This window comes from Anopheles gambiae, chromosome 2 (genome assembly GCF_943734735.2).
Source record: "Anopheles gambiae chromosome 2, idAnoGambNW_F1_1, whole genome shotgun sequence".
Classification (NCBI taxonomy): Eukaryota; Metazoa; Arthropoda; class Insecta; order Diptera; family Culicidae; genus Anopheles; species Anopheles gambiae.
In genome coordinates, this window is record NC_064601.1 from 95045509 (window position 1) to 95068183 (window position 22675).

Here is a 22675-nt window from a genome sequence, read left to right on the forward strand (position 1 = left end):
TGCGATTGTCGCAAAAACTTTTGCGACTTTTGCGATTGTCGCAAAAACTTTTGCGACTTTTGCGATTGTCGCAAAAACTTCTGCGACTTTTGCGATTGTCGCAAAAACTTCTGCGACTTTTGCGATTGTCGCAAAAACTTTTGCGACTTTTGCGATTGTCGCAAAAACTTTTGCGACTTTTGCGATTGTCGCAAAAACTTTTGCGACTTTTGCGATTGTCGCAAAATTTTCTGCGACTTTTGCGATTGTCGCAAAAACTTCTGCGACTTTTGCGATTGTCGCAAAAACTTTTGTGACTTTTCTGATTGTCGCAAAAACTTCTGCGACTTTTGCGATTGTCGCAAAAAGTTTTGCGACTTTTGCGATTGTCGCAAAAACTTCTGCGACTTTTGCGATTGTCGCAAAAACTTTTGCGACTTTTGCGATTGTCGCAAAAACTTCTGCGACTTTTGCGATTGTCGCAAAAACTTCTGCGACTTTTGCGATTGTCGCAAAAACTTTTGCGACTTTTGCGATTGTCGCAAAAACTTCTGCGACTTTTGCGATTGTCGCAAAAACTTCTGCGACTTTTGCGATTGTCGCAAAAACTTCTGCGACTTTTGCGATTGTCGCAAAAACTTTTGCGACTTTTGCGATTGTCGCAAAAACTTCTGCGACTTTTGCGATTGTCGCAAAAACTTCTGCGACTTTTGCGATTGTCGCAAAAACTTTTGCGACTTTTGCGATTGTCGCAAAAACTTCTGCGACTTTTGCGATTGTCGCAAAAACTTCTGCGACTTTTGCGATTGTCGCAAAAACTTTTGCGACTTTTGCGATTGTCGCAAAAACTTTTGCGACTTTTGCGATTGTCGCAAAATTTTCTGCGACTTTTGCGATTGTCGCAAAAACTTCTGCGACTTTTGCGATTGTCGCAAAAACTTTTGCGACTTTTGCGATTGTCGCAAAAACTTCTGCGACTTTTGCGACTTTTCTGATTGTCGCAAAAACTTTTGCGATTTTTGCGATTGTCGCAAAAACTTCTGCGACTTTTGCGATTGTCGCAAAAAGTTTTGCGACTTTTGCGATTGTCGCAAAAACTTTTGCGACTTTTGCGATTGTCGCAAAAACTTCTGCGACTTTTGCGATTGTCGCAAAAACTTTTGCGACTTTTGCGATTGTCGCAAAAACTTCTGCGACTTTTGCGATTGTCGCAAAAACTTCTGCGACTTTTGCGATTGTCGCAAAAACTTTTGCGACTTTTGCGATTGTCGCAAAAACTTTTGCGACTTTTGCGATTGTCGCAAAAACTTTTGCGATTGTCGCAAAAACTTCTGCGACTTTTGCGATTGTCGCAAAAATTTCTGCGATTGTCGCAAAAACTTCTGCGATTGTCGCAAAAACTTCTGCGATTGTCGCAAAAACTTCTGCGATTGTCGCAAAAACTTCTGCGATTGTCGCAAAAACTTCTGCGACTTTTGCGATTGTCGCAAAAAGTTTCGCTATCTTGGGACGGTCGTTACTTTGGACAACGACATCAGCAGCAAAATCCGGACACGCATTGTCCAGGGGAATCGTGCATACTATGGGCTTCACCGACAGCTGAGATCCAGAAGACTTTGAGACCGCACGAAATGTGAGATATATCGCACATTGATTCGCCCGGTGGTCCTATATGGACACGACTCCTGGACTATCCGAGCGGAGGATGCAAGCGCTCTGGGCGTGTTTGGGCGACGCATGGAGGAGAAGGATGAACCATGAGCTTGCTGAGCTGTACGGCGAACCTAGCATCCTGGCGGTGGCAAAGGCTGGCAGGATACGATGGCTGGGGAATGTCATGAGGATGCCGGACTCATGCCCCACCAAGAAGGTGTTCAGCAATCCCCAGTTCGGCATAAGGCACAGGGGAGCACAGCGAACTCGATGACTGGATCAGATGAAGCGAGACCTGTCGGAGATCGCGTGTCTAAATGGATGGGAGGCTGCAGCCAGGGACCGAGCATCCTGGAGAATTGTTGTTGACCGGGCCATGTCACATCGACGTGCTCTATTGTGAGTAGGCCAACAAGAGAAAGAGAGAGAGAATAAAAGAAAGAGAGAAACTATAGAATATGGTATGAATTCAATGCCCCCAAATAATATGCCTGTTTGTGTGCTTATATCCATTGAATGTCGTAGTAAGTAGTACTAGTAGTAAGCGGTGATTGCCACCAACTCTTTAAATGTATGCACTCATAACTGTAGCACTGAATGAGAAGCTGTTAACGCACCACGCGAGTTACAAACTGATACAAAAGCACGTGTCACTTCGTTGATTGATTGATTACGGGGATGAGTTACTAGCACGTTGCCGCGAGCACGCTTATCGAGATCACATCCGGCGATCGTTCCGCTTCGACAAAAAAACCGTCACACTATAAATGAGATTAATTTCCTCCACCGTGAAAACACATCCCATACAACAGTGACCGACTACGAGCCTTCGCGAAATGTGCCACCGAGTGTTGTCTCTGTGCGGTTTCCTGCTGCTAGGCTTACAGTGTGGTTGGCAGACGCTAGCCGAGGACTGTATGGACATAAAGATTTTCGTGAGTGAAACACTGCAGCTCTTCCGTCTCGATGGCGCATCTCCAAAGTTTACTGCGTTTTCCTCTTTCTTGCAGACCACAAAGGTTGCTTCCTGCTGTCAGCTGGAAGAATTCCTAACTCTAAAGACGTACGGCAATTGTTTGAACACTATGGCCGAAAAGTATCCCAATTCAACTCTGGATTATTTGGTTGTAAGAACTACACTGATCATGGACTTCGAGCCCCTGGGTTTCAAACCGTTTCTTTCTTTCATTGTTTTTAAAGTGTGGACTCGATTGTACGTATCGGGAGATGGGTATACTGACGGGTGTGGATGACATTAACGTGGAACAGATCAGCACTAACCAAGCGGTGTACGGTGAGGCGTACCAGGAGGCGATTGGCAAAGCCGTCGATGCCTGTCTGGCACAGAGGGATGAGTTTCGCGAGCAAGAGAAATTTACCAAGTCGGAGTGTGGTATGTTTGCGCTCAAGTTTCAAGGGTGCATTATGGTGGAATCGATGAGAAACTGTCCAGCCGAACGATGGGACTCGAGTGTGTTGTGCGAAAAGGTGCGGAGTGGAGTAGCCGTGTGTCCACCGTGAAAGGGCAGGATTGCAAGTTTCAACGAACTGGTGCAGTGGAAAGAATAAAAATAAAGTTAAGAAACTGCATGCAATAAAACAAAACGATTTAATTCACTTTGACGTTTGTGCAAGAAAAATGTGTCTTGATCATTAATATTCGTTACACTTAACTGGTGGCGCCCTCTGGTAGCATTAGGGTGTACTGTCACAAATGCTATTTAAACTGTTCACTATCCCGTTCTGAGTATTTAAATGAGATTGAACGCTTACATAGCCTTCAGTTACAATTTTGTTCTTCAGTTCTTTTTGGTTTCTATGGTTTTAATTGAAATCTAAGCCTGCGTTAAAAACTTAAGCGGATTCACTATTCTTGACTATTTAGTACACCAATAGCAAGATCGTTAAGATCAGCTTGCGCGCTCGATATGCTTCCAAGAATGCTTATTATCATTAGTCATTAGCTTATTGCTCCTCTTGCCTTGGTGATCACCGTTAAAAATCTTTGCATAGGATAGCGAATCGGTTCATTCCATAGCATACTAATCATCCATATCAGGAATAGAACAGTATATTAAACGCACGATCGGCATTAATAGAACAGTATACTGCTCCATTATGAGCACACTTAACCACCTTGTTTTGCTTCTTTTAGTAGTGGACTCAATGCGCTTTTACACGGTAAAATAGGTACTCCTGTTTCAATAAAACACTAAAAAAATAACTACTTCCTATCTCTGCCATGTTCCACCCAGACCACTCCAAGCTGTATTTCAAAACAACAGGTAAGTGATGAGCATAGTTTTAGATGTCCACTTTTTTTTAGTAAACATCCGAAACAATTTCCACCTTCCAAAAAGCAATCGGAACTGCCGTACTGCTGCCAGACGGAACCACTCATCCCGGAACACGTGTCGACGAAATGTAAGGAACGGGAAGCAGCCAACCACAATCCCGGCACAGAGCTGTTCGAAGTGGTAATACTCGTATCACGTTTTTATAATATTCTGTAAATGATTTGCCTTTCATTCCTCTAATGCCAGTGCTACCAGCAGTGCATTTACGAGGAGCTGGAAGCTGTGGATGGGTTGGAGATACGGGTGGAAAAGCTGTACGCACTGGCGGAAGGATTTCCCGCCGATTATCGGCACGCCGTCCATCTGGCGATCGATGAGTGTGTCAAAAGACTTCGCAAGACAAGGCATATGTTCGAACAGATGAACGCACAGTGCTCGCTGTTTGGCTTTGCAGTGGATCGTTGTGTGCGTTTGCTGATCTACGAAAACTGTCCCACCGCACGGTGGAGTGCTTCCGTTGCCTGCACTAAGAGCCGACAGGGTGTACCGTTTTGTTGAAAATGTATGATCGAATAATAAATACTTTTCTGGAAATGATTTCACACCAATAGAGTATCATTTTTGTAATGTTTTTTTAAAGTAATGTTTTTCTAATATTTTTGCTGACATTTTCTGTTTGTGTCGGTATTCATTATATCCGGGATTTGACCAAATAGAAGATCAATGATCTATTATCTCAATTTTTTCGTTATGCTACTCTATTGTAACGAATTCCACTTCCTCTTCATGTACAACATATATTACAGAGCGCTCTGGTTATTTTTAGTGTAACGTCAACCTCAAAGCACTGCAGTTAAAATGTCTTTTCGTTCCATTTCTGCGTTGGTTATTCTTCTTCATCTATTTGTTATTTGCACGGTAATATACTTCCCCTGCTGGCTTTATAAAATCCACAATTAATAACGAGTGTTTGCTTTTCAAGCCTATGCCGGAATGCATTTCCCAGACACAGGTAGGTTAAGGTTCGATCGGTAAAGCACACTTAAGTCATCTAATCACTGGGTTTGATTAACTTTCAAGAAATTCGAAGTTCCTCACTGCTGCCAAATGGAGGAGCTTATTCCACGTCCCAGCCGCACAAAATGCCAAGAAAAGGCGGCGATTGATCACAATCCTGGATTCCAAGCGTACTTTGTGGTAAATGTAGGAGTGAATTTTTGCCTGTGTAGTTTAAACAGTGTATTTTTGTTGCTCTCGGTTCTCTTTAGTGTCTAGCACAGTGTCAGCTAGAGGAGCTCGAAGTTATCGATGGGGAAGAGCTGCATCTAGAAAAGCTTTACCCACTGACGGCAAAGTTCCCTGCCGATTACCGGCACGCGGTTCGCCAAGCGATCGATGAGTGTGATGCTTGGCTGCAGGGCAAAAAGAAGGAAAGACGGCGGCCCGATGGTAAGGCGCATTGCCCATTGATTGGGATGGAGGTGGAAAATTGCTTGCACCGCACGACGTTTAGCAATTGTCCCAACTCCCGGTGGAAGGCAAGCATTACCTGCAACAAGGTGCGCCAAGGGTTGCCGTTTTGTTAAGGCCGTTTGTTTGAAGAGTTGAATGAAAACTGTACGAGACAAAATGCAAGCAAAACGGATAATTGTAACAATAAACCAATTAAATGTATTGTGTGAAAGGATAACACATGGCAATGTCTTTGAAAACATTAAGCATTTTACTGATCAGTTTCGAGCAGGTTGCCCGCTTTATGTAACATGGAAGTCTTTTATACTAATTCATTCAGGAAGGTGTTTAATGACGTTTTTGCTTAACCCATTGTTCAATGTTTTTGAGGTTTTCAATCATCTAAAATTTGCTCATTTCAACTTCCAACACGTGTTAAATGTTAGTTTTTTCTTTCCATACTCAATTTGTCACACTCAAAGCCGTCGATAAGATCAATCGCATCGATCAAACGGCACCCACCGGCGGAAGATCTTTTTAGTCACGCCGCTTATCCTCACAGAATCAGCTCGAGCAGGGTAGTAATGAAATTAATGAACCCATGACACACAAGGGCGTTCGTGTCGCCGCGTGCCAATATGTGTATAAAAATGGCACAACAAAGTCAATCAGACAGTAAAGTGAACCGGCTTGTGTCCAGTAGAACACTTCGCAAACGCATCAAACCCACTGTATAAGCGGTAAAGGATGGATTTGAAGAAAAGTGTAGCAGTTGTTTTCGTCTCGTTCGGGTGGATGATGGTAAGGAAAGGTATTGTTGCATTTAAATGGAGTTTTTATTGATTTTTTTTTTACCTTTAGCTTCTAGCGACTGCAGCTGACCCAGACTGTGAGAACTTAAAAAATAGAGTAAGATTAAAATGTAGTTAGAAAATTTGTTGTTTTGTGAAATCTCTCATTAAACAAAATTTTACGATCATGTCACGCTCAGCGCGAAGAAATGGAGCAATGCTGCCAGGTGAACATGATCATCCCACTGGACGGGGCGGAAGATTGCTCATCCAGCGTTGACGAAACCTCCGAACCGCACGACAAAATGATGGTAAAGTAACAACCGAAAGGATCAGTTATTTCCCTGCTTAAACTACACAACTTCCACTTCCCTTTTCTCTTCTCAAGTGTACGCTAGAATGTAAGCTGAAATCGCTCGGCCTACTGAACGGGGACGACTTAGTGGAGGCAAAGGTACAGGAATACATCGATCGTTTGGAGGGTGATTGGAAGGGCACGGCCAAAACCATTGCCACCGAATGTATCACCACCATCACGGAGATGAAAAAAAAGATACAGGAACGAGACCACGATATGAAATGTTCCCCTGTTGGGGCTTTCTTTATGATGTGCCTGATGAAGCATACGCAAGCCAAGTGCCCGGAAGATAAATGGCAAAACAGTGAGTATAGTGTGAAAGGGGAGTGGAGTTTAAAGTGGAGTTGAAATTAAATAGATCGTTTGCTTATTTGTTTTCCTCCCCCGTCACAGCAAGCTTCTGCAACAAGATGCGAAGCGGTGAATGCTTCCCAAAGCGCGGCAGACAGTAGGGGCGGTGTCGGAGCATGGCTTAATCGGTGTAAAAAAATACCTGATATATAGAAAAATAAAAGCAAATGTTATAAAATGTAATTCTAAATATCTCTTCTTTGTAGATATTGTTTTGTATCTTTTTTTAAGTATCAACACGTGCCTCCACTCTTGTCGGTGTGACACGATCAAGCACGGTTGATCATTAAACTCTACACGCGGTAATTATAGATTTTGCAGTTTGGTTGTACCCTTTAATTAAGCTTCTTTAGATCATGTAAACAAATCTCCACTTTTCACACCACTTCCTGTATCAGGAAAGGGTTGAAAAAATAACACTTCATTTAGCGTTTCAGACGATTCAGTACGAAACAATGCTACCAACCGGCCTTGAACGGACCGTTCTTTGGGTAACGGTTATTGTGCTTGTTAAGGTAATGGTCGTGCGTGTAAAGCAACGAAGCAATGGGAAGCAAAAGAAAGGACTTTTTTTTATTTAAAACATTTAATTCTATCCTCCACAGGTGTTTGCTATCGTGGACTTTCACATCGACGATGATCCTGTAAGTGAGTTGAGAGTGATTTGGGTGACCGGGTGACTTGAAGTGGAGTGAAGCGAGCAACCCTGCAAAAGATCGTAGTAGCTCTTCAATATACTCAATTATTAGTAACTCTAACTTTGTCTCTCTCTCTCTCTCTCTCTCTCTCTCTCTCTCGCTCTCTCTCTTTTCTTCTCTTGCAAGAAATCAGACGCACAAGTATGCTGCATGGTAGAGCACACATTTCCCCAGGAACCGTACCGGGTGTGCCACGAACAGCACGCCACCCCGCAGATGGACAATGGAACCGTTATGGTATGCCGATCGCTCTCCATTTCCCCATAAAACCCCCTTTCCCTAATGTATCCTCACTTCACGCTTTCCCTCAGTGCATTCACCAGTGCTACTACAAAGCGATCGGTATGTTTGCCGCCGATGGCAAAGTGAACACCGACGCGTACATCAAGTACCGGGACGAGCTGGATCCAACGCTTCGGGATGCGTTTTCCTACTCCATGGTGGTGTGTGCGAAGATCATCGCAAAGCGTATGAACAACAATATCGCAGAAGTCAACAGAATGCGTTGCAGCCCGCTGCCCTACCTGTTTAACCGTTGCCTGATGGAGGTTGGCATCGGGAACTGTCCGCCGGAGCGGTGGATGAATTGTAAGCACGGGTAAACGCGGGGGGTTCCAATTCGAAAAGGGGGAATTTAAAGCATCTTTTTTTGTTGCTGTATTTTTTAGCTTCCCTGTGCGATAAACTTTTGGAGGTAATTGTGAAAAAGTATGGACCAGGCATAATACACAAACCGGTGGAGTGAAAATGGTAACAAAAAGGGCAAACAGGTCGTACACAGACGCATAAAAAACAGGGTCAAACCTAAACGTGGCACGTGAAACGGGGTAACAGACTGTTTGAAGTATGTTTGGGGAAGAAGTACAAAACATCCAATCACCTGTATTGTGTTAAGCTTAAAAGTGGAACTGGAGCAATAAACATGTCTGCGCAGTTCTATTATTTTGATTATGTTTGTGATTTTTGTTAACTGCCAAAAAAAGGGACACAGAAAATCGTTCCAATCTTCCCAAAACAGCCTCACACATTCCACATTCGTTGTCTGATCCGCGTGTTGCACAGACCACACTGCTACTGCTCCGCATCGAGCAATGGTGCCACATCAGCGGACAGACTCACGGTGGAGGCTCATTTTGCTACTTCTGTTGTCGTTTAACTGTTGTGAGGCTCTTCCATTTCAAGTCGAGGGACAGCCCGTCGTTCACTGCAATCAGCCACCATTGGAAGTGGTAAGTGGAAAGACTACTCTGTTCTGTCTACTAAGCAACTAATAATTCAAACCGTCACCAGCATCCCAAAGATTGTTGCCAGCTCCCTTCACTGATCGATGAGGAGCTGCTGCGCAACTGCAAGACACTGTACGGTGGGGAACCGCTGCAGCGGAAGCTAATCTACGAGCGTGGCAAGGTGAGCTTACTCTCGTTCGTTTAGTAGCTGTATTGTAACTTCTTTGGAGTTTAACTCGGCAGTGCTTTGTAGAGTGCGCTCTTAATGCAACGGGTACGCTAGTGGGCGGTGTGCTCGATCAGGCCAAAATACTGCACGTGATCGTGACGGCCACGCAGAACGATCCGGCCGTCATGCAGCTGTTCCAGAGCAGTACGTTGCAGTGCTTTCAAACCGTGGGTGCTGGTGGTGGTGGTGCAAGCAGCCCTGCAGGCTGCAGTAGCTTGGGCGTTGATTTTGTCGGTTGCGTTAACATCAAAAACTTTGTGGTAAGCACCGTCGTTGTGTCTGTTTGTTGCTTCTTCGCGGTTACATTGCATGCCGTTTTCCGTTACAGAACTGTCCGCCGCACATTTGGAGCAACAGTGCGCAGTGTAACGCCTTGAGGCAGTACATTCTGGAGTGTCCCCAGCCGTTCTAGCCGTTCTTTCGTGCATGCTACTCGCCCATTCCTTTCGAGACGTTCGATCGCTCCTATTCAAACAGTTTATTTAGTGTTTACTTTTTCTCGTGTATGTATATTAAACAAAATCCCTAAATTAACGAACAAAAAAACCCCTTTTCTCCTTCGCCCTAACTCCGCCTACTCTTCCCGCGGCGTCATCTTAAACTTGAGCGCACCTTCTGGTGCGTACATGAACGTCACCTCGTACTTGAGCGGTTTGTGGTGGTACTCGAGCTTGAACGAGCGCAGCAGCTTCGCCAGCAGTATCTGCATCTCCAGATCGGCAAACCGTCGGCCGAGGCACATGCGCGCCCCGTACCCGTACGGCAGGGAGGCGAACGGGTGCAGCTGATCACCGGAACCGCCCTGTGCCGGCTTCAGCCACCGTTCCGGCTTGAACCGTTGCGCATCGGACACGTACTCCTCCATCGTGCCGAGGACTAGATTCGGAAACACGCACTGGACCTGCAAGAGACAAAACACGAAATATAAGACAAAAATCGTTCCAAAGAATTCACTGTTTAGGTCGTTGTGTTCTAGCTTACCCCTTTCGGAATTCGGTAGCCACAGATGACGGTGTCCTCCTGCAGGGTGCGCCCGTTGCCGATGACGGTGCTGTACACCCGCAGCACCTCCTTGATAAATGCCTTCAGGTAGTGGGCCTGATCGAGCAGCTGGATCGTGAGCGGTGTCTTCGGGTCGGGCATGAGCCGCTTCAGCTCTTCGTACAGCTTCTGCTGCTCGGCTGGCCGGGTGGCGAGTTGGTAGAGAATCGAACAGACTGCCATCGAAATCTACAAAATTGGAAAGCAAAATAGAAAAATATCAATTTTGTTTTGAAAGCTGTCAAAATGAAGTTTGCGCAATTTACGCTAGAGGGCGCTGCTGCGTGTACGGTTAACACTTAACCAGTGAGCGCGCCACGCTTACCGTATCGATTCCGACCAGTATCAAATCAAGCGCCATCACAACGGCCAGCTTCTCGTCGTTTTCGCTCTTGATGACACGCTCCAGCAGCGAAGGTTCGCCGTCCAGTGCACGGCCTTCGTTCAGCTTCATCCGCTGCGTTGCATTCTTGATGTACTTCATGCAAACTCTGCAACCAACACACTCTCATTAGCTCTCTCTCTCTCGCCAACTCGCTCATCACACTCCCTAGATACTCACTTGACGAAGTAGTCCATGTTGCTGACGTACTTGTACCAGACGGGCGTCGGGAAGTAGCGCCAGTACGGTGCCTTCAGCTCGAGCGTGGCCACATTGCGCAGCGCATACTTGGCCGCATTGATGATTTGCTGCGGTTCCGATTTCGGGTCCAGATTCGGCTCCAAACACCCGAGCCGGGTGTCGAGCGCCACCAGCCCAATGCACTCCAGGGACCATTTGTGGATCTCGTTGTCGAAGTCGTCGGGCAGCTCTTTGCGATCGTCCAGCAGCTGCTGGCACCGGTCGATGAACTCTTCCGTCACCTGCTCGAGCGGGGACACGTACCGCCGGACGGTGGACAGCTGCAGGACCGGTTTTTGGACGCGGGAGCGAAACTCACGCCATGGTTCACCGTGACTAGACAACAACAAAAAAAGGGAGCGTCAGATTAGACTGCCGGGAGACGGAACTCGGTCAAGAGGGTGATGATAATGGCAATTAGAGTTTAAGCCACTTTTAGGATAGTGTTTCAGAGGAAAATCGTTTCCCACGGCTTGGAAGGTGTGCATTAATCCAAGCGAAACGTTACCCCTGGAGGCCTAATTAAGGCAAAGACTAAGTCACTCATCCGGTCATAAAGCATCTAGATTTCACTACGATTAATTGTGTGCTTTAATTATACACACAGACAACACTCAACCACTATTGCATCATTTCCTTTTGCTATTCCACAACAACAACAACAAAAACACAACACCTCAAGTACTTACACTCCAACGACACCGGGAAGATCGCCGAAGAAGTCTTTCCTCAGCTCACTCTTGTACTTCACGAGGCTGGGCATCGAGGGTCGGAACGGTGTTGGGCCCTCATTACGGTACACCTGTGTAGAGAGGCAAAGATGTCACACCCATCAACAAACTCCCCCCTCCTTCACTTCCATTCCTTTTCCGGCCCTTACCTTCTCGATTTCGTCACAGTCGTACACGAACAGCAGATCCGGGCGGCCGATCAATCCACCGAGCCGTACGATGCGGCCGTAGTCGCGGTGCAGCAGGAACGATATCATCGCCACATCCGATATCTTGTACTGGCCGATGATGGGGAAAACACTGCAGAAATTAGGGAAAAAGAGGAAAAGTGTGGTGAAAACAATGTGTAAATCTCCTATCCAAAAAAAACGAGCCCTTTTGCTTGCGATGTTTGTTCGCCCCGCTGCGTGCTGTAAAAGGCGTGCAGGGTGTGGTTGGAATTGGCAAGGCGCTTTGTACACGGTGTAGAGTAATAGCAACGGCACACCATTGGCTTCTGATTCAATGTTTCGATGAGGTCGGGTAGGTGGTGTTGTGGCTAAGCTAATGAGCCGTTAAAACATGTGGGAGGGTTTGGAAAGAGTAAGATACGCCGCGGTCAGAACTGGCATTGTTTGCAAAACATCAAACTTTTTTGTTTTCGGTTTTGACAGCGTGAAACAAGTGGAAACATTGTCGGCATTTGGCAAGCTGAATCGGCCGGCAAGCTGTGTGATGTAAGCGGTTTTGATGGAAAGCAAAAAGAATTTACTTTTGTTAAGCGTTGTGTCAGAGGATCGACATCAATTGTGTTGCAATTGATGATTGATGTTGCTGAATTTTAACTTTCAGCGTGTTAAGCAACAAGGAGCAAGTATCAACAGAGAAGATGACTAGAAAACACAATGAGCTTTAAAAAAATCTTCCAAACAATAGTTTCTTTTTTGTTCTTGTACCTTAATTGCATGGTAATTTGTTGATTAAGGTGCGATTTTTTCAAGGTTGTGTTTATCGGCAAACTCAATCTAATTAACTTATAATGGCTGCGAAGCGACGCGTGCCGTGTGTTTAAGCTAGATCGAGACAAAAAAAAAACCATGGACAAAACTGTATTAAGCCTCCTGAGTGTTGTTGTTTTGACAGAGATTGGTTGTTGTTTTACAGTTAATTACATTTCATTCCATTTTTGGGAAGCTATATTTGACCTCGTATGGTCAGAAAATGCTTTGAATGAAACATTGATGTAATAAGGAAAAGTTTGTTTTAATGTGTTTCAGGCTTTAAGCATTTGCAATGAAGATGCTAAGATCCTGCGATAAGCTAGTGACGTCAATAGAGTAACATCCACTGAACGATAATGTAAAGTTAGATAAAGTAAGTAGTAAAGTAATTCAATAATAAATCTACTCCAAACTAAAACCTCAAATTAGCACTCAACTGAACTATTATAGGGGTTTTCCCAGGTTCTAATAGTTTTGGGACATGTTATTGACTCTTTCTACCAGAAAATGAGCTTTATGTGTAAGGAATTAGATTCTCCATCACTTTTTTGGGACAAATCCAATAAAAATTCCCAAACAGTCTGTTCTAAAAGTGTGCTATAGAGTTCAATTTCCATAATCAAATTTTTTGCCATACGAAAGAGTCAAGAAAGTGTCTCATAACTATTAGAACCTCTGAAAATCCCTATCATCTTGATGACAATGCTATTAGATGAATGTTTACCTTAACATATTAGAACACTAATCCGAGAAGATTTGTATTGCAATTAATCACAACTCTTCACCCCTCCAAAACTGTCATCGAATTCAAATTAATATCGACAAAAAAACACCATCGGGATCACAACCATGCTGATGATAATGCAAATTCATACGACTCAAACTAGGGTCAAACAACCCCCCGCTTCAAGGTGCTTGAAGAGTGCCAAAAGTTCCGTTCCTTCAACCGGTAAATTGCGTAACGCACTGGTAGCATCCAATTTATCATTAACGCTACAATCAATGGGGTAGGGGCACAATATGACGAGTTCTATGATTAGACGCTATTAATCACAATGTTTGAGTGTTTGCCCGTTTGGCAGAAAGGAGACAGAGACTGAAGAAATGTTGTTGCTTTGCACGTGTTTCATCAAAACAGTAATTTTGAATATGCCATTGTAGTTTCAACACATTTATGAGCTACTTTAATTAGTTGTTTGTTGGTAGAATTATCCTTTAAAATGCGTCACAAAATCGTGGTTTTAAAATTATGTTCTTCCCAAAGCTCTTCTATTGACGCATTATCATATACCACCCTAGAGCTGTTTCGCAGACGGAACGTATTTTGACGTCAATTCCCAAGCCCACATTACAAAATACCAATGCTCCCATCTAAGCTAAACCTGTTTGTGCCATCGCCCAAATAGCACACATAGAGAGAGAGACACACACATTACTTACCGCCAGGTGTTGCCCAGTATTGGCAGCGGTTTCGGTCCGGGCACTTCCGAGTAGGGTCGCGCATCTTCCAGCCGGATCGTGTTGCGTGCACTGCTACTACTGCTGGCCGTCGTCTGTGCACCGTCCGTTCCGACGTTCAATGCCTCGACCATGTGCGGACAGGAAGCGGTAGAGTGTGTGTATCGGATCGGGCGGTCTGTGCTGCTGCAACGCGTCTGCTGCTGCTGCTGTCGCTGAAGCTGCACGGCCGTCCTTGGTTGAGCGAGCGTACGCACCGCAGTCAGCTCACGTATCAACCGTTGCCGGGTGTGGTTCATTGTGGTTGCTTTTGTCACTAAAAGTCACTAAACGAACTCTGTTTCCTTTCACACTGTAATGTCTTTTGGGGTGGAAACGGATCCACACTCCACGCGTTTACGCTAGTTTGCCCCGTCGACACCTTCTCGATGTGAGGAGCTGAAAGCGAGATTGTCTAATCGTTAACAACAAAAAAAAGTGGAGTGGCGAAACTTGGATGAAACTGGTTTGACAGGCTCGGCATGATAGTGACCGGTGTGGACCACCTATCGATTGCCAAGTTCAGTATAGGGCATTCTTCTTGTGGAGAGACAATGTTTCACAAAATGATTTTTTTTATTCAAAAGCATAAAGGTGGGGTTTGAAGGGCCACAATATGAAGATGTTTGTGTGTGCTTGAGCTTGTTAACCTTGGACTATGCTCACAAGATTGTAATTAAAAATCGTTAAATCGTGTCCCATTAAGCTATAATATCTTGCTCGATCGAAGAAGTATAGCCTATACTTCAATGGTGATAATGATCACTAATTGATAAGCACACAGTATCAAAAGTTCACACATTTAAAGAAGCCTAAATAGTGAGGTTTGTTTTGCTTATTCGAAAGAAGAAAGACCATCGCTTAACCTTGGACGACTGTAGGATTGAAGACTTTAAGTACCAAATACTGTGAAAGGCTCTGTGCCAATATTACAGAAACCCAGAAGATAGTTCACACGAAGTATTTAGGTGATCTTATCTATCCACAACGAGATCTAGAAAAATAAAATCTCACAACAATAAGATATTGTACCATTCTGAGTGTACTGGGACGACCTAGTGATCTATTGCAGGGGTCTCCAAACTTTTCAGTTCGCGGGCCGCATTGCTTCACTATCAACTTTGTTGAGGAACATTTTGACACTACCTTTAGAATGGGTGGAAGTTCAAATCTTGTTTTAATAAGGAAATACTAGCAAAATACATAACATTTCTGGAGCTTTCTTTTATTGAATCTTGATTTTCGTCTTCCAGAATTAAAAAAATAAATTTTGATAGGTTAGTCAGAAAAGAAAGCTATTTAATTTAACCTTCACCCAGTCATCGCGGGCCGCATTAAAGGCTATTAAGGGCTGCATGCGGCCCGCGGGCCGTAGTTTGGAGACCCCTGATCTATTGGATAGACGTTTCGACTCCAACAAGGATGGATGGGTTAGATTAGTACTATTACTACTACTAGTCTCAGATCTCAGTATAGATCCTGATCGTCTAGGTCACCAAGCCAAAAAGAGGAATTTATCTTTGAGTTGGTTAATGTCCTAATTCTCTTATATTCAACCCAAAATGTTCTTCTCCAGACTAATTGTATTCCAAGTCTCTTGAAGAATTGTATACAATATACAAGCTAGCCTACTTTGATAGTTTCAGATAGATCAGGATCGACTTCAGAAGTTGTTGGTACAGCTTTGTCTACATTTGACAACTCAACTGTCTTGGAAGATATGGATTGTGTAGATCATTTCAACCTATGTATTATAAGATCACCTGTTAGGAGAAACATACAGAAGTAGTATAAGTTCCTGGAGATTGCTTTAAGATCTATCTCCAAGTAATGCTGTAAACCATTTGAGACACTTAGAACAACCGCTAACATTATTGTTGGAAACTGTTGTAAGGCTCCATCGAATGTCAGATGAGGCAATGTTTTTGTAGGGATAACAAAAACAATAAAAGGGCAAATGCGGCGAGAAACGCCCTTCTCGGTAGAATCAGTTGAAATAAAAACTAATGTTTTGGCTTACGCAAATTTGCCCAAAAATTCGATTGTTACTTTTCTTGTTAGTTTCTAACAATTATCCTATTTTAAAGAATTTTTAAGTAAAGTGTGTTTCTTTGAACAAAAATTTGCGTATTAGAAAACTGAAATCAATTTCTTTGCTTTCCCAGTTAGCCTCACCTATTTCTAAGCCACTGAAGAAAGAGAGAGTGAGACATCTTTCCACGGGTGTGTCTGTGTGTGTGTGTGTGTGTAAATGTGTCATAAAATTCGAAAACGCAACATAGTGCGATATCGCGCGCGCTCGGGCGCTGATATCCATAGCCAATCAAGAGCTTGGGCTTTGGAGCATCGCAATGAAGGTTTCCACACACACAATTCGTAGCTTTCACCGACGCAACAGCAACACACCGGCACGCCGCCCCACAAACACACACACACACACACTCGCGCGCTTGGTGATCGCATTTTTGCAAGGGCCTTCGGGGTGAACCACTATCACCACAAAGGGGCAAAAACACACAAAGTAGCTTCAATTTAATTATAAACGTTCGATTCAAGAAAGAGATACTAAACTAGGGCACGAATTTTGCTTCCATGCGTGTGTCTGTGTGTAAAACCATTGATGAGACGGGTTGGGAGATTTCTGGTGTAGCAAAAAGCGAAAAAAACGGATAAAGTTTCCTTTCGGTAAAGCATCAGCTTCTGTGTTGAGCAACGCAACGTGGCGCTTGATTTGCGCACGATCGTGCCATTCCCAAGACACGAGAGATCAACCACCACCGTTGCATCACGTTGCATGTTGAAAGAGGGTCGATTGAAAGAATTCTTTGGGCTCCAACAAGTGCTTAAGAAATCACGCTCTAGCAGGCTTATGGTGGGTCTCTCTTTCGGCAAGCTGCACACGGCGGCAACTGTGCTGCTGTGCAGCTCGAAGATTACACATTCGCCGTTTGCCTTTTCGATTAGCTCAAGGTTAACTAGCCAAGCTCGAACGAACGGACCCCGGACAGCATCAACCGGTTCCAAACAACTTCAGGCCCGTGCAGAGGACTACTTTTGAAGAGAGGCAGAGATGTCGTTGCCATCGCGCACGACCACAGTTAACACAGGTGGAGAAGTTGCAAATATGTTAAGACATACAACACCGCATCCTGTAGCGTAAGGTGTCATTGTTTTCACCAATTGATGTGTGTACGCAACACTCAAAAAAAAGAAGGGCGAAACAATTGGATGGTACGGTAAAGGTTTTGTGCTGTACACACAACACACCATCATTACCGCGAGACGTGGTGAAGGCCATCAACACTCCATCGCCGGTGACAATCAAACCAGTGGTGAAGGGTTTTTATGCGTTTGTAAGTAATTCTACGGCTTATGTTAAGCCAATGGATTGATGAAGCCCTGTATGTGTGTGTAGGTAAAAAATGGCTTCTTCAAGCCACGCAATGGTTACAAAGTTGCATAAATGAAGCCATCTGATCGCTTGAGAGGCGTTTGAAATTGATATGGGAGGCAGTTTACTAATTAGATAGTTTGCATATTAGGTCAGATAGTATACAACATCGGGAGTTTATCAGCCTTTTCAGTAGTACTAGCAGTATAAAGCTCAATTCAGAGACATCAAGTTGTATTCATCTTTGAATAAATAACTATAACTATTAGCTAATTATTATTATAACTATTACAACAACCATTGCTTTGATTCCAACCCTCAATCGTATACCTGTTTTCTCTGTAATTGTCAATCAATTTGTAAAAAAAGAAAATCGATTCAAATCGTCTTCTGCAACCTTGAAAGTGTTCTCACTCGTTTCCCCTTTTCGTTGTTATTTAAACAGCTTTTTTTGCAAGTTAACAGTCATTGTACGACCTACGGTCATCAGCCCATCAGTAGCCTGCTGTAGAGGTGTGAATTGGTTCGGTCAACAGTTTGCAAATCTCCAAGCCCTCCAAGCTGTCTCTGGAGAGCATGCGAACTTGACACGGTGCAAGGAGAAGGCTCTACAAACCAAAACAGATCAGTCTCACACAAGTTCCCCCTACGCTGAGGAACGCTTCCGGAAAAGGAAACTTCAAACCACTCACACACACACACACACACACACATATGCAAGCAAAAAATAGTGTGCAGTCGTCTGCCCCTACGGAAAGTGAATTCAAATTTCGGGTTTCACTTTTTCGAGCAAGTGATCGGTCGGCTGCCACGTCGTAGCGGGTTCATCCTCTTCGCATTTCAACAAAAAAGGGAGGTTGTGTTGGAGATTTCACCACGCCAAGCCATGACGTTGCGTTGGCCACGCGATACCCTCCCCATGGGTGTAGATTGTTTGATCGGTCAGCAGCATCCACCTGAGCGTGGCGACGGTTCAAGGCATTGGCATACGGCAAACAAACGCGATCCCATGCGATCCCTCTCCCCTCCTATGTGGTGCTAGATGGCGTGGAATGTGTGTCCGTTTAGGGTGTGTTCTCCGAACGGGGTCTCCCATTTCTTCGTCGCTCATTCTCACAAAGCGGTTTTGGTCATTTGCACGCACTATTCGTAGTCGTAGCTTTGCAGTAATTTCACACTGAACTGAATCACTCTGGAAATACGTGCACCTTCGTAACGCAATTGTGTACTTTGACACGAAAACCTTGACCTCGGCAGTTTCACGAACAACTGTAGGGAAACGAGTTTTCGCCCGTACCAACACACAACACACACACAATGGCCCTTGTTCGCGTGACACAATCCACCTTAAATGCTCGATGCCACCATCAGCTTCCCCCAATCCACCATCATTTCGAGGTCAATGAAGATGAAGAAATTCGACTCGGTCCCCACCAGATTCGATACAAGATGCGTGGCGTCGTTTGCCTTTTGGTGGAATAAACCGGACACAACAAGGGAGCCACGCGAAACGACTCTGCCAGCACACGCACGCTTTTTGATCTGAATTTCTCTTCCATTCCCCGGTAAAGTGGGGTAAGCAGCAGAAAAAAAAGACACACACACACTTACAGCACTGTGGCAGCGAGAGAAACGATCGCGAAACTATTCCGACGGCGAGTGACTTCGACGATCGAACGCACGGGAAACACTGACGATGGGAGCGCGCGAACTGATCGTGTTGAGCCGTTATGATCATCATTCCCCCAAACGGAGCGCGGATGACGTAGCCACGTTTTGTGAGTGTGTGTGTGTTGTACGTTATGTGGCCCCATTGCGTTTGGGGCGGACGAGAGAATCGCGAGTATACCGTAAGGGCTGAGAGAGAGAGAGAGAGCCAACAAACGCGAAAAGAGAGTCTACTATTTGAAAAGTGTTAACCCTTGGGGTATAGTGTAAGATTATGTACACATTCCGCAGAGCTATTTTGAATGCAATAAAGAATTTATAAAACATGAAAGTCATTAAAAAAGTTGTAAGAAATGTTTGATTATTATATTAAAACATAAAAATTTGTTAAAATATAAAAAGTAAAAATGAAAAATATCAAAACAATGATAATGTTGTGCAAAAACGAATAGATAGAAATGACACAAGCATACACACAACTCTGTTTATATCATATTACGGGGACTTTTTTTTTCCTTTATTTCCACTTTTCACTTGTCGAATCTGTTTAATGTTTATCTCATACTTTTTTTTCTTCCTTCTGTTCTTATTTCCATTTTTTTCCTTTTCTTTTCAATTCTGTTTTTACGCTTTCCCATTACTTGTGTGTATAAATACAGTATTACTAGAAAAAAATGCTACCAGTTTTAGGCTTACTTACACATATACGCGTGTCGTCGTAGCACAAACAAATTGTTTTGTTTGGTGGTTGTTGTGCTTTCTCCCTTTTTCGTCTTTTCATCCTTGAGTTTTCGAGTTTTCCATTTGTTTGTTGTTTTGTTTCCTTTTGTGCTTTTGATATTTTGCGTTTTTTCACTGAGTTTTTGTTTGTGTGGTTTGTTTCGAAAAAAAAATCGAGGTTTTCGCATGATGGGAGATTAGGAATATTGCTTCTTATACCTAAAAAATGGTAAAACAATCTCAAAGTTAGTTTCTGTTCCTCAGCTAGTTAATATAGCTTCTTTCTGTGCTCGCGCGATGCGATGTAATATGTACTCTGTATCTTTGGGATAAAGACAAAACAAACTGTTGGTTTTTTGTGTTTGTTGTTAACTATTGGTTTTGTTTTACAATAAGTGGTAAGAAATTGTGTAAGAAATCATCCGTCTGCATTCAATTTTTCTACAACCTCCAAAGCTTTTTTCCACCCCTCAATCGTGTGTGCCTAGTTGGAATGAAATGAGTGCATTTCAGATGCATTGATGATGAAAATGAATTTGTTTATACCCTACAGAAACCTTAAGTCAGTATTCGCGCTAGTGTTGAAAGGTGATGGGGAGGAAATGACGAGTCCTCCTCGTCGACCCAATGAATACGGGGATAGCGATGAATCGACGCAAAGCATGTACCAGCAGACGGGGATCTGTATTCGACTGGGGAAATACTATTGCTTCACGATGAGTTGCAGCGTGCCCAATGGTCTAAACATCCTCAAAGAAAAGGATGGTTCGTGTAAATGCGCTGCATTGATGATAGGATATTCGATTCTGTGGCATGTGTATGTGTAGTAAATGTGTTGAAAATGGGGGGCTCTGGCCTTGAGATGTACGCTTAATCCTGCCTAGGAGTACAATTTATTTCCTACTTACTCATCCACTCTGCTCTCTAGCTATTACTGGGTGTGTGATTGTGATGTACACAGGCGGGGTGATGTGATTACGGTGTGATTTTCCTTTTTCTTCTACCACCATTCGTTTGGTATTTGTTTTACAATTTCCTTTACGGTGTATACGAACAAACATGAAACAAAACCCCCTTTCTCTCTTCCACTTTTTTGAGTGTAAAAAAAGTTCAAAAATGTTACAGCACACCTACATATATAGTGAAGTGTTTTACATACGGGTTTACATAGAGAGAGAGTGAGACGATGGCTAATGAGAGGTGATTAAAGCACACTCTAATGTGTTCGTTCTGTGTGTTGCTGGTTTTTTGTTTTTCATACGAGTGACACTTACTATACATACAGATGAAACAATGTACAAAGAGAGATGACCATGATTTGGTGGTGGCGTTGATATTTGAAACAAAACTTGACGAAAACACAACGTAAGCACAGAATGCACACGGTGTGTAGTATCTAACCTAGCAGAAGAATGGCCGTTAGGAACCGTTTCCAAACTGATCGCTCTTTACTCTTAAAAACGCCTCTCGAGCGCTCCAACCTTATTATATGGCAGTACCGAGTGTACGATGTGAGTGGCATGTAAAATTGATCCCTGTCGTTCGTTTGTGTGTGTATATATAGGTTTGGGTTTGTTGATGCGTGATATAACCGTGTTATGAAGCTTTTACTGGCACTTCACCTACAGCAACAAGCATCTAGCTGAAACGCAAACTATTTTCGGTTGAGTTTCGTTTTCTCGTTTGAACTAATCGCACTTTGCAATAAAGAGAACAAAATCACTGGGCCTATCAGTTTTTGGTTTACGATACGATGTTTAAAAATGTAAACGAGCATGAGCATGTGTTTCAATAAACAGCAACATAATCCATTTGTGCGTGTTGTACTTTTAGATGGAATATTGTTTTCTCTCTCTCTCTCTGCGCTAGAGCGTATATTACATCTATAGACACATAATGAATGCAATTGAACTAATACAGACGAAAAAAACGAAAACATAAAAACACAAATCATCATCTTCGGTCTCTTCAGTTTCGGGGGTTCATATTTACAATCTGAAGTATGTCTGCCAGTCGCTAATCTAATAAGAGAGCCGTTTCCGAAATGGAAAGTGATTACACACGACAACAGACAGAAACGGGCTTTCCATCGACCCTTCCCTTGGTCAGAATAATTCATACGTTAGTCCTAGCCTACCGACCGAGCAACTACTGGTTGCTATAAAAGTTTTGTCCGTTCCGTGGTCGCTTAAATGCGACATATATTTTCCCTAATTCGCTCAACCGGCCGCAGGTGAGACGTTTCACCCCCATTCGGAGTGGTAGTTTTAGATGTGATTTTGTTTAGGTCGTTTCGCGATACAATTAGGAGAGCGGGTTAGTCGTCCTTAATGAGTAGGTTTAATAAATTAATGTGAGTTATACGAATGCAGTTATACACTTGGGGACCACTCGGTGACATTGTCACTCCAGCGTACCGCATTATCATCTCGATTATCAATTATCCTTTACCGGAGTTGTTGCGTTAAAGTAATTGTAATACTAATCATAATGCCTACCCTGCACGTGCCAGACGCAACACGCTCAGTCGATCGTGCATGCATGATCTCGCACCTTCCGTTTTCCGTACGATTCACGTTCATTCGCTCGTGTTCACACACTCTTTCACTCACTCACTCAAACGCACGCCACACACATTCACACCAAAATTAAAAGTAATAATGACTAAACAGTTTTGATCACGCGTTTTGCACCGCCATTTTTCCCTGGCAGGACCAAGAAGCATACAAAACAGAAGGAGAAGCAATCTAGCACTCAAACTCGTTCGCCGTGATTGCGCTCAGATCCTTCATCAGGCCCTCGAGGTTGGCCATCTCCTGGTTGAGCTCCTCGGTCGAGGTGGACGGTGCCAGCCGCTGGATTTCGTCGTTCGAGTGTGCCACTACCGGGCCGCTCTGCAGCCGGTTGGTCAGCGAACCGGACGAGAGCGAGGGCTTCTTGTAGGGCGATGAGTTCTGCGGGCGTATCGTGACGGCAGGCGTTGGTGCTACA

The 22675-nt window shown here is 43.9% G+C and overlaps 6 protein-coding genes across 11 annotated transcripts in view; 4 read left to right on the forward strand and 2 right to left on the reverse strand.

Moving 5' to 3' along the window:
• Positions 1-2368: 2368 nt before the first annotated feature.
• Positions 2369-4487, forward strand: LOC1276748 (uncharacterized). The gene is made up of 5 exons (XM_316130.5): positions 2369-2567; positions 2643-2759; positions 2833-3025; positions 3959-4056; positions 4176-4487. Exons 1-5 carry the CDS (start codon positions 2469-2471, stop codon positions 4485-4487), a joined length of 819 nt encoding a protein of 272 aa, XP_316130.5. The 5' UTR covers positions 2369-2468.
• A 474-nt stretch (positions 4488-4961) lies between these two features.
• On the forward strand, positions 4962-5592 carry LOC1276750 (uncharacterized). The gene is made up of 2 exons (XM_061646149.1): positions 4962-5126; positions 5198-5592. The coding sequence occupies exons 1-2, from the start codon at positions 5037-5039 to the stop codon at positions 5513-5515; spliced, it is 408 nt and encodes a 135-aa protein (XP_061502133.1). The 5' UTR covers positions 4962-5036; the 3' UTR covers positions 5516-5592.
• A 168-nt stretch (positions 5593-5760) lies between these two features.
• On the forward strand, positions 5761-7066 carry LOC1276751 (uncharacterized). The gene is made up of 5 exons (XM_316134.5): positions 5761-6182; positions 6243-6290; positions 6373-6483; positions 6561-6834; positions 6924-7066. The coding sequence occupies exons 1-5, from the start codon at positions 6129-6131 to the stop codon at positions 6980-6982; spliced, it is 546 nt and encodes a 181-aa protein (XP_316134.4). The 5' UTR covers positions 5761-6128; the 3' UTR covers positions 6983-7066.
• A 142-nt stretch (positions 7067-7208) lies between these two features.
• On the forward strand, positions 7209-9453 carry LOC1276752 (uncharacterized). Of its 2 annotated transcripts, XM_061640693.1 has the most exons (8): positions 7209-7396; positions 7487-7525; positions 7706-7816; positions 7891-8167; positions 8248-8808; positions 8870-8986; positions 9049-9294; positions 9363-9453. In XM_061640693.1, exons 1-5 carry the CDS (start codon positions 7337-7339, stop codon positions 8322-8324), a joined length of 564 nt encoding a protein of 187 aa, XP_061496677.1. In that variant the 5' UTR covers positions 7209-7336; the 3' UTR covers positions 8325-8808; positions 8870-8986; positions 9049-9294; positions 9363-9453. The 2 variants fall into 2 exon arrangements, with proteins under 2 accessions (XP_061496677.1, XP_061496676.1); XM_061640692.1 differs by lacking the exons at positions 7209-7396; positions 7487-7525; positions 7706-7816; positions 7891-8167 and having other exon boundaries at positions 8472-8808.
• Positions 9454-9497: 44 nt separating this feature from the next.
• On the reverse strand, positions 9498-19015 carry LOC1276753 (probable cytochrome P450 301a1, mitochondrial). 3 transcript variants are annotated; one of them, XM_316138.5, is made up of 8 exons: positions 18908-19015; positions 13849-14304; positions 11578-11728; positions 11387-11499; positions 10638-11033; positions 10401-10566; positions 10016-10264; positions 9498-9935 (listed from the first exon to the last, which is right to left on the reverse strand). In XM_316138.5, exons 2-8 carry the CDS (start codon positions 14163-14165, stop codon positions 9609-9611), a joined length of 1719 nt encoding a protein of 572 aa, XP_316138.4. In that variant the 5' UTR covers positions 14166-14304; positions 18908-19015; the 3' UTR covers positions 9498-9608. The 3 variants fall into 3 exon arrangements, with proteins under 3 accessions (XP_316138.4, XP_061496674.1, XP_061496675.1); XM_061640690.1 differs by lacking the exon at positions 18908-19015 and adding an exon at positions 18731-18850; XM_061640691.1 differs by lacking the exon at positions 18908-19015 and adding an exon at positions 18643-18711.
• Positions 19016-19491: 476 nt separating this feature from the next.
• The window catches only part of LOC1276754 (neogenin), a 116925-nt gene continuing 113741 nt past the window's right edge, over positions 19492-22675 (reverse strand). For all 3 annotated transcript variants that reach the window (XM_061640689.1, XM_061640688.1, XM_061640687.1), the window contains one exon: positions 19492-22670. In XM_061640689.1, the coding sequence (XP_061496673.1) occupies positions 22432-22670 (239 nt within the window). In that variant the 3' untranslated portion in view covers positions 19492-22431. The remainder of the gene's footprint in view (positions 22671-22675) is intronic.

What these genes read in the sequence shown, in the direction of transcription:
- LOC1276752 (XM_061640692.1), top strand. Translation starts at nt 8,671, where the DNA reads ATGGTGCCACATCAGCGGACAGACTCACGGTGGAGGCTCATTTTGCTA. An exon ending in ATCAGCCACCATTGGAAGTG is followed by an intron (nt 8,809 to 8,869) that starts GTAAGTGGAAAG and finishes AACCGTCACCAG; the next exon opens with CATCCCAAAGATTGTTGCCA. An exon ending in TAATCTACGAGCGTGGCAAG is followed by an intron (nt 8,987 to 9,048) that starts GTGAGCTTACTC and finishes TTAACTCGGCAG; the next exon opens with TGCTTTGTAGAGTGCGCTCT.
- LOC1276748 (XM_316130.5), top strand. Translation starts at nt 2,469, where the DNA reads ATGTGCCACCGAGTGTTGTCTCTGTGCGGTTTCCTGCTGCTAGGCTTA. An exon ending in CAACTCTGGATTATTTGGTT is followed by an intron (nt 2,760 to 2,832) that starts GTAAGAACTACA and finishes TTGTTTTTAAAG; the next exon opens with TGTGGACTCGATTGTACGTA. An exon ending in ATTTACCAAGTCGGAGTGTG is followed by an intron (nt 3,026 to 3,958) that starts GTATGTTTGCGC and finishes ACTTTTTTTTAG; the next exon opens with TAAACATCCGAAACAATTTC.
- LOC1276750 (XM_061646149.1), top strand. Translation starts at nt 5,037, where the DNA reads ATGGAGGAGCTTATTCCACGTCCCAGCCGCACAAAATGCCAAGAAAAG. An exon ending in GATTCCAAGCGTACTTTGTG is followed by an intron (nt 5,127 to 5,197) that starts GTAAATGTAGGA and finishes GGTTCTCTTTAG; the next exon opens with TGTCTAGCACAGTGTCAGCT.
- LOC1276753 (XM_316138.5), bottom strand. Translation starts at nt 14,165, where the DNA reads ATGAACCACACCCGGCAACGGTTGATACGTGAGCTGACTGCGGTGCGT. An exon ending in ACTGTGACGAAATCGAGAAG is followed by an intron (nt 11,500 to 11,577) that starts GTAAGGGCCGGA and finishes CTCTCTACACAG; the next exon opens with GTGTACCGTAATGAGGGCCC. An exon ending in AACATGGACTACTTCGTCAA is followed by an intron (nt 10,567 to 10,637) that starts GTGAGTATCTAG and finishes TGTTGGTTGCAG; the next exon opens with AGTTTGCATGAAGTACATCA.
- LOC1276751 (XM_316134.5), top strand. Translation starts at nt 6,129, where the DNA reads ATGGATTTGAAGAAAAGTGTAGCAGTTGTTTTCGTCTCGTTCGGGTGG. An exon ending in TCTCGTTCGGGTGGATGATG is followed by an intron (nt 6,183 to 6,242) that starts GTAAGGAAAGGT and finishes TTTTACCTTTAG; the next exon opens with CTTCTAGCGACTGCAGCTGA. An exon ending in AACCGCACGACAAAATGATG is followed by an intron (nt 6,484 to 6,560) that starts GTAAAGTAACAA and finishes TCTCTTCTCAAG; the next exon opens with TGTACGCTAGAATGTAAGCT.